This window comes from Sorex fumeus, unplaced genomic scaffold (assembly GCF_029834395.1).
Source record: "Sorex fumeus unplaced genomic scaffold, SorFum_2.1 ptg000013l, whole genome shotgun sequence".
Classification (NCBI taxonomy): Eukaryota; Metazoa; Chordata; class Mammalia; order Eulipotyphla; family Soricidae; genus Sorex; species Sorex fumeus.
This window is the reverse complement of record NW_026606070.1, coordinates 110,912-126,517: the sequence shown is the minus strand read 5'-3', so window position 1 is coordinate 126,517 and position 15,606 is coordinate 110,912. Positions and strand designations below refer to the sequence as shown.

The 15,606-nt window shown below is 38.8% G+C and overlaps 1 protein-coding gene across 1 annotated transcript in view; it reads left to right on the top strand.

Annotated features, from left to right (window-relative positions):
* MMRN1 (multimerin 1) overlaps positions 1-11,893 on the top strand; it is a 54,943-nt gene extending 43,050 nt beyond the window's left edge. The window contains exons 7-8 of the mRNA XM_056111322.1: positions 8,176-8,328; positions 11,125-11,893. Of these exons, the coding sequence (XP_055967297.1) occupies positions 8,176-8,328; positions 11,125-11,546 (575 nt within the window). The 3' untranslated portion in view covers positions 11,547-11,893. The remainder of the gene's footprint in view (positions 1-8,175; positions 8,329-11,124) is intronic.
* Positions 11,894-15,606: the final 3,713 nt, after the last annotated feature.

Genomic DNA, 15,606 nt, shown 5'->3' with positions numbered 1-15,606 from the left:
GTACTTTTATAGCAACGGAATAGACATTGGAGTTAATATGCTAATAACTCGGCCTTAATGATTTGTTCCAATTATGCCTTATAGAATCATGTTCTGTTTCTTTATAGCGCATAAGTAGAATTTTATAGCCAACCTAAAAACATAAATAATTAAAAGTTTTAAAACCTTTTATTTCATTTAGATAACCAATAGCCATGTCAGGTTAATAAAGATCATTGGCTTAGTTTCACGTATGGAGATAGATATTCTTTCTTTTTTTTTTTAAATTTTTGTTAGTGAGACACCATGAGGTACAGTTGTAGACTTACAAATTTTTCTTGATAGACAAGACCAAGAATAAATGTTGGGGCCCTTTTAAGTAGCCATAATTAAACAGCACATGAGGGGGCTGATGTCTGATGATCCTCACTGAATAGCTAAACAACGATATCTCTAAATTCTAGATAAGGCAGTCCAACCAGAAGACTTGAGTAGTTTTGCTACTGTTAGAAAAAGTGACTAGCAAAATAAACTATTTTCCTTGCTAGCTAATATTATACGAGTGGTGAAACACTTGACAAACTGGCTAAATTTGGTTATTTCATTTGACCTATAATTTTTGTTGTATTAGAAATACTGTAATAACCTTGATCTTCACATAGGAAATATAGAAGTTGGTAATACTTTTTATTAAACGAATCTTTCACTCTAACATTATATATTTTGAAAATGAATTATAGATCTATATTTGTTTACACAACATTAATATATTCATATTACAGCTGTTATGACTTGTGGAATAACTGAATTAGTACCACAACAGCCACTAAAACGTTGTTTTTCTAAATTAATCTTGTCACTGTCACTGTTCTCCCATTGTTCATCGATTTGCTCGAGCAGGCCCAGTAACGTCTCCATTGTGACAATTGTTACTGTGTTTTGCATATCGAATATGTCACAGGGAGCTTGCCAGGCTTTGTGGTGCGGGCAAGATACTCTCAGTAGCTTGCCGGGCTCTCTGAGAGGGGCAGAGGAATCAAACCTGGGTCGGCCGAGTCGGCAGCATGTAAGTCCTACCCACTGTGCTATCGCTCCAGCCCTTGTTTTTACATATTGTTTTTAATACTGTACCCTGGGCACTATACAAATTATACCCTAAGTGTTACTGCATTTAACAATACATTCTGGAACAGTTATCATTGTTCTTATTTTTAAGGAGAGGAGCTAAAGTCACCTTCTTAAAATCCCGAGTTAGTATGTGAAAGGGTCTGTGGGGGGCCTACTAGCAGCCTGGCCTTGACTGTCCCCTCCCCTCCCAACTGTTGGGACTTTCCTTCCTCTGCTTCAGTGCCAAGCATCAGACTCCTTCAGAACTGGGTCACTCTTGAACCTACCCCGTGGCTTGATACACTCAAGGTTTCCTTTTTCAAAAATCTAAACACTGTCACCTGCTCTGCCCTACCCATGAAGGCATAAAGGCGACTCTTTCCAATTGAGCTATTCTGTGATGTATTCAGTCGGCAGTTGTCATTGAAAGGCACCATCAATAATTCACAGTATCTTCCTTAAACGGATGCAGTAGAAGGGCAGAATGCTGAGACAGACACAGTCCCACCACCTCCTTTTTAGTCTTTCTATATTCATCAGGCTAATTAAGGTTGCTCAGAGGCGCCCTGTGTGAAGGAGTTGTTCTGGTAGAGTTGCCAAATCATCGATTTGTGTGGAAACAGTATTCCAATAGCCACTAAGAGAGTGTATTTTACTTCTGAAGATTTTCTTTGTGCAGCAGTTGGCAGCTTTGATGCTGCAGACGGGGTGTGGCTGTTGGCCTTCCAACAAGACTCCAGGCCAGACATCATGAAGTGTCTCAGCATCCTACTGGGAATATGTCTCTGGCTTTGAGACAAATTTATTGGAATTATTTTCCCAATAGTTAACACGTTTCTACTTCATAAATCTATTTTGTTAGTAATTGTTCCATTAACTATATCTCTTAAAATAATCCAGGGCCCAGAGAGATAACCCAGGAGGGAAGGCCCTGTCTTGCACCCAGTCAGCAGGTGCTCAATCTTTACACCCTGAGTGATACCCAAGCACCACCAGGAGTGATTCCTGAGCACAGGCCCAGGAGCAAGCCCTGACAAAGAGAAAAAAAAAGAGAAGAAAAATCATACATTGTTAGAAGATATTTGTAATGTAAAGGATGCAACTTTTAAAAATATCACTGATGTAAATAGAGCATTTTTTTAAAAGAAGAGAAAGTATGCGTAGTGCTCTACTGTTTTATATCTCTTTCTTAAAAATCTGATAATTTCTTTTCTCTGTACAGAGGTAACAGTGATGACTAGTGTCACTGAATTTGGAGTCAGAAGACCAAGGTTCAAGTCGTTCCTGGCAATCCATTTGTTTGTTATGAGTCATCTCTTATTTATTTATCCATTTAGTTTTGGTGTGGTATCAGACCCAGCAGTGCTCAGGGATTGCTCCTGTCTCTGTGCTCAAGGGTCACTCCCAGCAGTGCTCAAGAGACCAAATGTGTTAACAGTGATTGAACCTGGAATGTTCGCTTGCCGGCCAAGCACCTTAATCCCCATACTATCTCTCTAGCTTAGAGACATTTATTTTTTTTTCTAAGTCCTACTGATAAAAGCAGAATAACATGCCTGTGTTACAAACATATTACAAACATCAAAGGTATAATACGCATATATTTTAATTATTAAATTAATGATTATCTTGTGTTGCAATTTACCTAACCATGTGCAGTGTCTATATTTTTTCAAAGATTTAACTAGATAGTTGCTATATAATCATTTCCATAAAACAAGGAAATCGTCACTTTATTGAGAGTTTTTATAATCATGTTTTTCTTAAAAAAATTAATTTTTGTGGGGGAGAGGTTGACCCACACCCAGCTGTACTTGGGGTTATTCCTTGCTGTTCACTCAGGGATTATTTTTTTAATGATTTTATTTATTTATTTATTTATTTATTTGCTTTTTGGGTCACATCCCTTGATGTTCAGGAGTTACTCCTGGCTCTGCACTCAGGGATCACTCTTAGAGGTGTGCAGGGGACCATATGGGATTTCGGGGATTGAACCCTGGTCGGCCATATACAAGGCAAATGCCTTCCCCGCTGGAATATTGCTCTATCCCCCAGGGATTATTCATAATGGGACTCAAGGACCACTTGTGATGCTGGAGATCAAATCCAGGCAGGCTCTGTGTGGCCCAACTGTATATAATATAATCTTTCTATTTTGTTGATCTGGTCTGTTACATTAATTGCCTTCTGCACGTTGATCCAACCTCAGATCCCTGATATAATACCTCTTAGTCACAATAAATTATTCACTGTTGTGTAGCTAAGTTTCTATTTGTCAAAACTAAGAATTTCTGTATCTGTGTTCATGGGAGATAATGGTCTGTGATTTTCTTTCATGGTGTACTTTCCTAGTTTGGGAACTAACGTGATGATGGTCTCATTGAGTTGCTAGGGAATGTTCTTGCTTGGAGCGTTTTTGGGGTGAATATTAGCAGGATAGCATTCTTCTATGAAAGTTTTGTAGAATTGTCTGCTAAAGCCATCTAGGTCTGGGTTTCTGTTTATTGGGCAAATCCTTTATTTTTCTATCTTAGTTGATTTTGTAGAAAAGGGTTTTTTTAGCTGGGAATTTTTTAATCTTTCAGAACTGTGGTTATTTGGGGCTAGAGGTGATTCTCACATCTCATATGACCCCTGACCACCGCCAGCACTGATTCGTGAGCACAGGGCCAGGAGTAAACCCCGAGCACTACGGGGTGTGCAGCCCTCCAAAATAGAACTGTGAATCTGACACTCAATTTTCTTCTGTCCCTTAGGGTTTCTACTGAGAAATGTTTTGATAGCTTGACTGTGTTCCTTTGTGTGTTATTTCTTTTATTAGGACCTTTAAATATAACTTTAAATTTCTAAATAAATCACTTTTAATGATTTAATTCTAATGTGTCTTGGTCTAAGTCTTTTTGCATTTAGTAACTTTGGTGTTCTCTCTGTTACCTGGGCAATGGGTCGTTCTTTCCTTCAGTTTCCAAAGTTCTCTGCTATTATTTTCTTGATTAGGAATTATCTTTCCGTTCTCTCTTTTCACCTGATGGTATACACATTATTCTAATAATTACCTTTTGTAATACTGTCTGATAGTTCTTTTAGTGTTTTCGCTTTTCCTAACCTATTTTCCTCTCCTCTTCCATTTGAATCTCTACTAGAACTTTAATTAGAATTTCAGTTATTCTCTCCTCTGTAAGGTGTTTTGTTTTATGCTCAGTTACTCCTGGATCTGCACTCAGGAATTACTCCTGTCAGTGCTCAGGAGACAGGAGACCCTATGGGATGCCGGGGAATGAACCCAGTCAGGTGCACTGTGCTGTCTCTCCAAACCCAGGTGCCTAAACAGTTTTAATTATGCTAGTAATTACAAAAATACAAAATACGCAGAAGGGGATGTGAAAAATTAGATTGATACTAATTAAATAACAGCATATTGTTTGAAGTCATAAATCAGAAGCAATCCTTATTTGTACATCTATTATCGGGTTCTGCTCCATACCGATTCATTCAGTATTTTTATTAATGACACATAAAGCATAAATTCACAAATGGCAGTAACACTGAAAGAGGTGATCGAAACATTCTATATGAATAAAAGAAAGAAGACTTTCCATAGAAAGATAATAAGTCAGGTCCAGTCATATAGATAATTAAGACCCCCTTTCCCACAAATAACTAAGGACAAAATGTAAATGTCAGGGAAATAGTAGGAAAAGACTCTCTTTCTGTAGAATCAGACAAATGATAAAACCAATCTGAGAAATGTATTTCCCAGGAAAGATCTCATAAATAATTCAGTGTGCCCCCAGTTCCAGCATGCAGTTGATGCTTTCTTAATGAAGCATTTCAATTAAAACTATTCTGTGAATTTATCATTATGCAAGATTCATAGGCTATGAAAAAAAGATAAAGTCCCGGGAAAAAGAATTCACATTTCTGTGAATAATAGAGAGCAATTTCTATGAGTCATTTAGAGATTTTAAATTTAGCAAGTAAAAGCTAGGTTTCATAATAATAGCAAGAGCAAGTGGAAGGGTTTAATAATGTATCACGTGATTGAGAAATTATGTTAAATAAATGTGGGCCATTCTGAATATTTCTTAAAAGATATTCCATGCCCATAGCATTTTTCATATGCATGTTAATGTGGAAAATATATTATGTAATATTTCAGAGGTTGCATACTGAAATATCTAATTACATAAATAAAATATTTTCTTTACCAATTTTTTTTAAAAAATGGTAAAATTGCAGGTATGCAGTTCCTTCACATTTAATGTAAATTTAATTTCAAAAATATAAAGTATGATGAATGTGAAATACTTATATATCTTTTGTTGTTGTTGTTGTTCTTTTGGGCCACCCCCGATGATGTTCAGGACGTTTCCCTGGCTCTGCACTCAGGAATTACTCCTGGCCGTGCTCAGGAGACCATATGGGATATTGAGGATAGAACCTGGGTCAGCGGCATGCATTGTAAATGCCTTACACCCTGTACTGCTGATCTTGCTTCTTGATAAGAAAAGTCGAACACTAAATTTCAACATCAACCTCAACTTGGAAAACAAATCACGAACTAAACAATTACCCTTGGGCAGCACCCTAGTGGTGATTATAGCCAGCAAGTCTTCTTTCAACATTCACTCTGTATTTATGTAAGTGTGTACTATGTTTTTAATCATACTCATAATGGAAAGTCTTCTAAATGAATTTATTCTGTGTTTAAAAGCGACCTGGAACCAGTTCTATGCATAGCAAATGTTTGGGGAATTTTTCTCACCCTTTAGCCGTGGTCTAAGATTCCCCAGTGGGAATATACTGTAATTCACTTAACAAGTACACTATGACGGTCCACAATCTTGCACTAACGAGGAGCATGTGGTCAAGCAGATGTGCTGTTGTTACTGCCCTTTTGTTGGGATAGAGGAGAGGGTTCTCTCTGGTCAGGAACTGCTCCTGACTCAGTGCTCAAAGACCATAAGTAGTGCCAAGGATAGAATTGGGGCTGGCTGCACTTAAAGCAAGTGCCTTTCACACCTATGTTGACTCTTTGGCCCCTAAAGCACACTTTTTAATACTTATCTGAGCATATATAAGCATGCATTATGCCAGGAAACGTTTATGTCTCAAGGGAAATAAACATCGTTGTTCTGTTTATGTGATATATGTGATTGAATTGTTCTATTTTTAAAATTCTAACTTAGGGAGCTGGAGAGATAGCACAGCGGGTAGGGCGTTTGCCTTGCAAGCGGCCAACCCGGGTTCGATTCCCAGCATCCCATAGGGTCCCCTGAGCACCGCCAGGAGTAACTCCTGAGTGCAGAGCCAGGAGTAACCCCTGTGCATCGCCAGGTGTGACCCAAAAAGCAAAATAAAATAAAATAAAATAAAATTCTAACTTAAAGTCTAACTTTGCATAAGAATACACATTTTATCTCATTTTATCTCATTGTACAACTTTATGCTGACACCAGATGTAAAAATATTTCTATTTGACAATTTATGATTCTTTAATTAGTAGTGAGATTGGCTGTCTTAAAAAATTTAGTGTACTTTTTCTGTCTTTGTTCAAAGATTTGCTAGCTCATGCCATTTGCCCTTTTTTTTTAAATAAATCACTTATTTGGGGTGTTTTTAGAGCTTTCAGTATTTCAACTATTAATCATTAGATCATTGAACACGATAGTTTCTCACATTAATAGCTTCTCTTAATATAGCATATATTTGAATTTTGACAGTGGTGCTTTACTTCAAGAGAATTTTAATTCTTAGGCGGTCAAGCGTCAGGATTATTTTCAAATTTTATTTTGCTATACTTTAAAAGAGCTTAAAATATTGAAGCACACAAAGATTTCCATTTATTTCATTGTAATATAATCATATCTTTTAATTTAATATTTTGTAACTATGGAATATATGCTTTGTTGAATATTCAATGATCTTAGCGCCATATAATGAACAGGCATTTTCTTTCTCCAGTGTTTCTTTGGTTTGTTTGGAAAACACGATTTACTCCTGGCTCAGTGCTCAGGGATCTCTCCTGGAGGGCTTAAGGGATCACCGGGAGTGCCGGGGACCAAACCTGGGTCAGGTTCAAGCCTTACCACTGTAGTCCGTCTCCAATCTCGTGCTTTGATTTTATTTTATTCTATTTTATTGTATGTGTGGTTCTGAGATCAGTTCCAGAGATAAGTAATCAACTTACCTACTGCGAAACCACGTCCCCGATCCACTTTAGTTACTTTCCTTTGTGTCTAAAATTTTAGTTTAGGGGTTGGGGTGGTAGATACCAGTGAGATGGGTTCCATCCCTGTCACCACATATGGTGCTTTGAGATCACCCTCAAGGCGTGAGCCCTGAGCACAGAATCAAGAGTAGCCTCTGAGCATTCCTGGGTGTCACTCACACCCCAAATATTTGTTATGACTTCTTAAACTTTTATAGCATGGTTACAGCACTATTAACCAGCTGCTGTTTTGTGATTTTGGTGTAAAAAGTTACTGCACCTTCACAAACGCCAAAGACCTTTCAGCACTGGCCCAACCTCACCTCACTCTCCGTCCTCCCCACACCCCTGCCCCACCTCTAGTCACTCTCCCTCCTCCCCACGCCCCTGCCCCGCCTCTAGCCAATCTCCCTCCTCCCCACTCCCCTGCCCCACCTCTAGTCAGTCACTCTCCCTCCTCCCCATACCCCTGCCTCTCTTCTAATCACTCTCCCTCCTCCCCACACCCTTGCCTCTCCTCTAATTACTCTCCCTCCTCCCCACACCCCTGCCCCACCTCTAGTCACTCTCCCTCCTCCATATACCCCTGCTTCTTCTGCCCTTTGCTTCCTAACCTTGATTTCATGGTCAAAGTCCAAGAGTTCTTCACTATTTAATACTGTTTTTTTTTTTCTCTTGTCCTGCTTCTCTGTAATTCTGCAGAAAGAGCACATTGGGTATTTGAGCCCATTGGGTATTTGAGCCCATTTGGTACTCAATGACATTGGCGGGCAACTTGAGTTTGGGGCTCTATTTTTGTCTTACTTCCAACGTGATGTTCTTCCTTTCCTTCTGCAAGAGACGCATCTCCTTTACGATCTTCCCCCTTTTCTCCTCAGTGCTGGATGAGAATTCGGACTGCAGCAGGTCCCCGTGTCAGAACGGAGGCACGTGCATCAACGGGAGAATCGGCTTCACCTGCGCCTGCCGACATCCTTTCTCGGGCGAGCAGTGCACAGTCAAGCTGGTGGAGGGCAACGCGCTGGCACCAGGTGGGACCCACAAGCACGCTGAGACTCCCTCACCAGCACGCACGGAAATCATTTTTGAGAAGAGTCATAAATAGATATATGGGCTTATTAAAACATGAGGGCTGACTCTGGACCAATGGAAGAATTCACCTTGCTTCTGAATTTTAGTACCTTTCAGGCCACTGAACTGGGTTGACACATTTGCAACACAAGTGCATTACCAGCTATACTATCATCTCTCTGGCCTCGAAATGTCTTTTGGACAAGAAAATTAATTGGTGTACACGTTTTCAAAAATTTTCAATGATAGTATTATAGAGGAAGTTTATTGTTTAGTCCCCATTTCCCAGCTTTTTTATTTATTTATTTATTTTGGTGCACCGCAAATGAAAACACATAGACGCACAACTTTATAAACTCTTCTCCAACAACTGAGCATAGTTTGATTCATACTAGATGTGCTTCTTTAATAAGTGCTTAGTTGTATGTTTTCCATGAAGGTTGGCCATATATTGCTACAATATTCTCAGATGTATTGATGAGAATAAGATACCTTTGCTGGTTATTGATTTTTCATAATTTACTAAACGTACTAAATTTTTTCATAATACATTGTTTTTTAAATATCTTTCATAATTTCATAAGATACTAGAGATTTACTTCAAGAAATAATCGTACCTAATTTTTTTTATATATTTTTATTAGTGAAACACCATGAGGTACATTTGTAGACTTACAAATTTTTGTGCTTGGGTTTCAGTTATACAATGATCAAGTACCCATCCCTCCATAGTGCCCATTTTCCAGCACCATGGATCCCAGTATCCCTCCCACACCCATCCCCCCATCCCACCCTGCCTCTGTGGCAGGGCATTCCCTTTTGTTCTCTCTCTCCTTTTGGGTGTTGTGGTTTGCAAAAGAGGCATTGAGTGGCAATCATGTTCGGTCCATGGTCTACTTTCAACATGCATCTCCCCTCCTGGGAGGATCCTCCAAACATCCTTTATTTGGCGCTCCCTTCTCTATCTGAGCTGCCCTTTCCCCTAGAATGCCCGGCTGTTCTCTAAGCCATGGAGTAATCCTCCTGAATCGTACCTAATTTTTATAAAATAAAACATGTGTAGTATTTTAACAGTCTGTCATTTATGACAAAAAAAATCTGTGGGGCATTTCTTTTTTTTATATATATTTATTTTTTTTTAATAGTGAGGCACCATGAGGTACAGTTGTAGACTTACACATTTTTGTGCTTGGGTTTCGATTATACAATGATCAAACTCCCATCCCTCCACCAGTGCGCATTTCCCACCACCACGGATCCCAGCATCCCCTCCCCCCCAGCCCCCATCCTACCCTGCCTCTGTGGCAGGGCATTTCCCTCTCTCTCCTTTTGAGTGCCATGGTCTGCAAAAGAGGCATTGAGTGGCAATCATGCTTGGTCGACAGTCTACCCTCAGCATGCTCTCCCATCATGGGCGGATCCTCCCAACACCCTTTATTTGGTGTTCCCTTCTCTTTCTGAGCTCCCCCTTCCCCTAACATGTGTGGTTGTCCTCCGGGTCATTGAGTAAAATTCCTGATACTAATCTCTGCCATACTTGGGTGTTAGTTTCCTATTTTGTTACTTTATGTTCCCCAGATGAATGCAATCTTTCTATGTCTATCCCTTTCTTTCTGAGTCATTTCGCTTAACATGATACTTTCCATGTAGTACCACTTATATGTAAACTTCATGACTTCGTCTTTTCTAATAGCTACATAGTACTCCATTGTGTAAATGTGCCAGAGTTTCTTCAACCAGTCATCTGTTCTTGGGCACTCAGGTTTTTTCCAGATTCTGGCTATTGTAAAGAGTGCTGCAATAAACAGACAATTGCAGATGTCACTTCGGCTATACTTTTTTGCCTCTCTGGGATATATTCCCAGGAGTGGTATTGCTGGGTCAAATGGGAGCTCAATTTCTAGTTTTTTTTTTATTAGTGAAACACCATGAGGTACAGTTGTAGATTTACAATTTTTTGTGCTTTGGTTTCGATTATACAATGATCAAACACCCATCCCTCCACCAGTGCCCATTTTCCACCACCATTGAGAATCATCCATACCGTTTTCCAGAAGGGCTGAACCAGTCGGCATTCCCACCAACAGTGAAGGAGTGTCCCTTTCTCACCACATCCGCGCCAGCACCGGTTGCTTTTGTTCTTGTGGATATGGGCCAGCCTCTGTGGTGTGAGGTGATACCTCATTGTGTGTGGGGCATTTCTTAATAAAAATGCTACATAGTGAAGAGTAATTTTTAGCTTACTTTAAAATCATCTTTTGTAAATAATTTGGCATTAGTTACATTGAAAATTGTTTTTGTTTACTTTCCTATAATGCATATAGATTTATTTCCCAATTTAGACTCTTGGAATGTTTGACAATGTACTGGAAAAATTGTCTCTACATCATGTCAACTTTAATTCCTGCAAGGGCCCTTAAAGCTTTCTGGCATACCATCATAATCACGAGAGCACTTTAAATTTCTTGATCTCTGGAGATCAAAGCAACTTACAAATTAATCTTTGATGCCTAACTATGAAGGAGGCACCAAGTGCTATTAATATCCTAGCCAGATTTTAATGGAAAGACAGAGGTTTTAGGAACTCAGACATGGGGGTAAAAGCCCCCCAAAATTGACGAACACACTTCCCTGCTAAGGTGATGAAGAACCATTGAATTTTTACTAATTCTTTATGTAAAAAAGTGATAAGCATATACGAAAATATTTCATGATGTAAAGACAAGAAAATTAACTGCATTTTTCTTCTCTAACAGATTTTTCCAAAGGATCTTACAGATATGCACCCATGGTTGCATTTTTTGCATCTCATACGTATGGAATGACGACACCTGGTCCTATCCTGTTTAATAATTTGGATGTCAATTATGGAGCTTCCTACACTCCAAGAACTGGAAAATTCAGAGTTCCTTATCTTGGGGTGTATGTGTTTAAGTATACCATTGAGTCATTCAGCGCTCACGTCTCTGGGTTTTTGGTGGTTGATGGAGTAGACAAGCTTACATTTGAGTCTGAGAATATTAACAGTGATACACACTGTGATCGGGTTTTGACTGGAGATGCCTTATTAGAATTAAATTACGGGCAGGAAGTGTGGTTGAGACTTGTGAAGGGAACAATTCCAGCCAAATTCCCCCCTGTTACTACATTCAGTGGTTATCTGTTATATCGTACATAAATTTCTATGAAAGAGAGATTACACTTTTGCTGATAAGCAGGTAGAATTTTTATGTATCTTTGCATGCACATCTGCTCTGTTTTAGTTTTTCTAAATGAGCTTAGAACCAATTTTTTTAAATCTGAATAAGACATAAATTTCATTAAATCATTTGACATCTTTTAGACAGCCTGAAGAAGAAGAAACTCTCTATTCTAAAACTGGAACAGACAAGTTGCATTTGTTAGCAGACTCCTTCCTATTTTTCTTTATTTAATATTATTATTTCAATATAAAGTGAATATTATTTTATAATCACACAATGTTGGCAGTTTGCTATAATATTTCCTATAAAAACTTATCTTCTTTTACGCCTGTGTATATGTCCCAAATTCACAAATTAAATAAATTTCTCCATGGACAAAAAAATATTTTAAATTATTTTTGTTTTGAGGTAAAATTAGTTTATGAGAGTATAACGGTTCCTAGGTTTAAGAAGTATAGCTGGAGCGATAGTACAGTGGTAGAGTATTTGCCTTGTATGCAGTTGATCTAATTTCGATCACAGGTGTCATTTACGGTCCCCTGAGCATTGCCAGGAGTGATCCCTGAGTCCTGAGTGTAGAGCCAAGAGTAAGCCTTGAGAACCACTGTGTATGCCCCCGCCCCCCAAACAAAACAAAAAGAAAAGAAAAAGTACAATGTTGTATATGTTATACCATCAAAATGTCAATAACTCTCCACCATAGTCTGTAAAATCCTGCCCTTCCAATCCCCGTCACACCATCTGCACTGTAAATAGGTAAGTTCGGTTCTATTGTCAGAGTCTACAAATATGTTTTCACTGGAGATAGTCTATTCTCTTGCTCTTCATCTTTATATCTACCTATAAGTGAGATCATCATGAATTTATTTTTCTCATTCTGACATATAGCACAGTGGTAGGGTGTTTCTCTTGCACGCAGCCAGCCCGGCCGAGCCTGGTTCAACTCCTCCGCCCCTCTCAGAGATCCCGGCAAGCTACCGAGAGTATCTTGCCCGCACAGCAAAGCCTGGCAAGCTACTCATGACGTATTCAATATGCCAAACACAGTAACAACAAGTCTCAAAAAATGGAGACATTACTGGGCCCACTCAAGCAAATCGATGAACAATGGAAGGACAGTGTTTGTGTTTTGTTTGGCATATTTTGATTAGCAAGATCTCCTCCATTTCATTTTGTATTGGAAGAAATTGAAAACTTCATCTTTTCATGCAGCTGAGTAATACTGCGTTGTTTGGATAAACACATTTTTATATACTAATCTGTCATTATGCACTTGAATTGTTTCCAAATCTTGAGTAGTATAAAGAGTGCTTCAATAAACAGAGGTGTGCCTATTTCTTTAAAATTAGAGTGCTTATGTTCTTGTGGAAGATAACTACGAGTGGAATTGCTGCATATCGCGGTAGTTTATCTTTATTTTTTTTGTGTGAAACATACTTACTGTTCTCCCTAAAGGCTGAACCAGCTTACATTTCCAGCAATAAATGGGTGTTCCTATTTCTCCACATCCCCGTTTGCTGTTTCTGGTCTTCGTGATGTAGGTAATTTGTGGAGCATGGTGATAGACACTGTTGCAGATAAGACCTTGCAAAGCAGCCCAGAAGCAAAGCCTCACAAGAGGGAGTATCTGGGCAAAGTTGGCAAGAACAGGGTATCATCCAGCACCGGGTGTTCAGCCTTGAGCCTCACTCGACCTCCTGGTCACATGAGCCCTAGACACAGAAACTGTTACGTATGCTTCGCAGGTCATCCTAACTGCAGCATCTATTCTTGATTGGGATTGGACCAGCGCAAAGCAGAGTTGGAGAGGTCAAGAATGCTAAACTTTCTGTGATTGAACCATCCTCTTAAGCCGAGGCCCCCTATAAAATATGTGTGTGTATTTGGCAATAAAGTGAACAGCCATCAGCAGCTCTCAGAGGGTGTTTCTCTGGGCTCCCGTCATCCTTCACCCCACGTCTGCCTGGTCCTGGTGCACAACGTGTCCAGGTGCCGTTGAGGGGAAAACTGTTCCCCAACAGTTATTCTCAAAGGTCTGAGAGGTTATCTCATTGTTACTATGATTCCATTTCCTTAACAATAAGTCACAATCAGCATTTTTTTCATGTGCCTATTGGCAATCTATGTGTCTTCTCTGGAAAAGTGTCTGTTTAATATTCATTTATTTTATTTTTATTTTTTTTATTAGTGAAACACCATGAGGTACGGTTATAGACTTATAAATTTTTGTGCTTGGGTTTCAGTTATACAATGATCAAGTACCCATCCCTCCACCAGTGCCATTTTCCACCACCATGGATCCCAGTATCCCTCCCACACCCATCCTCCCATCCCACCCTGTCTCTGTGGCAGGGCATTCCCTTTTGTTCTCTCTCTCTCCCTTTGGGTACTGTGTTTTGCAAGAGAGGCATTGAGTGGCAATCATGTTTAGTCTATAGTCTACTTTCAGCATGCTTCTCCCACCCTGGGAGGATCCTCACAACACCCTTTATTTGGTGCTCTCTTCTCTATCTGAGCTTCCTTTTCCCCTTAATATTCATTTTTATTTCTTTGTCCTTATTTTTTTGTCCTCAAGTACTATCTGCCTATTATGTAATGATTGGGCTTCATCAGACTATTTTTGTTTTCAACTTCTTTATTTTGTTTTTGTTTTGTTTTGTTTTGTTTTGGGGCTCTACCTGCAATGTTCAGGGCTTAGTCCTGACTGCACTCAGGAGCCATTCCTGGTGGAACTTGGAAGACTATATAAGGTAAATATATAGTCTGGGATCAAACCTACATTGGCTATTTGTGAGGCAAAAGCCCTACCCACTATAGTATCTCTCCAGCATGAGATTTACAGTTTTTAATAGTAAAAAAACTAGGAACTAGTCTAATACTCAATGACTGAGAATAGACTAAACCAACTACAATATATACGGTGTGTGTGGGTGTGTGTGTGTATGTGTGTACACAAATACAACAGAGGACTGGCAAGCAATAAAAATGAATAAACACACTGCATCATATGTATCTCATAAAAATTAAGTGGAAGAATAATTAAGATAATAGATGAATGAGCCTTGACCATTCTTACAGGAAACTGGGAAGCATTTTTCACATATGACTGACATAAGATTGTCTGAGTTTTAAGTGTATTGCATGATGGTTTAAAATGTTATGAAATGATTACCACAATAATTTCTTAACTTCTACATTTCACAATTGCATTTTTGTTGCAATTAGAGCCTTGCAAGTTTCTATAAGCAACATTAAAATGTACAATACAGTGTTATATCTTTAACATTACCCTCCATATTCTCTGACGTTGAGCTGAAGTAGCTGGGTCCTCCTTCATATCCTAGATTCCCTTCACTAGACTCAAATAGCAAGAGGAATCTGAGCTAGAAATTGAGAAGTGGAGAATGGATGGCTGACAATTCAATTCAGTGATGTGTGAATGTGTCATTTTAAAAAATATTTGGAAAGTTTTGACGGTTTAAAATTACATTAGTCTTTTATTTTAAATTTATTTATTGGGAGAATCACTAATTAAATAAAATCTTAAACTTCCCAGCACACTTGTCCTATTTCATATTGGATACTGTCCAATAATTTCAACTGTCTTTAATATTAGCAAAACAGAAGGAAGTAAATCATTCTACCGTATTTGTCATTTCTTTACTGATTTTGAAATCAAATCCTAAAGAAACCCTAGCATAAAATGGTTCTCTGGTTGTTGAAATGTTTGGAATTTTAATACACCTTTTTCTTTTCATATTTTTTTAAAATACCAATTAGTTTGTAAATTACTACACCAATAGTCAAACAGTATCGAAGCAACTTTTATGTTTTTGTGAACTTATCTATAAATAAGTTCACATACCCTGGCGATGCACAGGGGTTACTCCTGGTTCTGCACTCAGGAGTTACCCCACACAGCCAGCCCCAGTTTGACCCTTCACCCCACGGGTGGTATTCCCCAAGTACCATTAGGATTAAGGTCTGAGCATCACCAGATGTAACTCCCAAAACCCAAAAAAGAAAAATAAAACA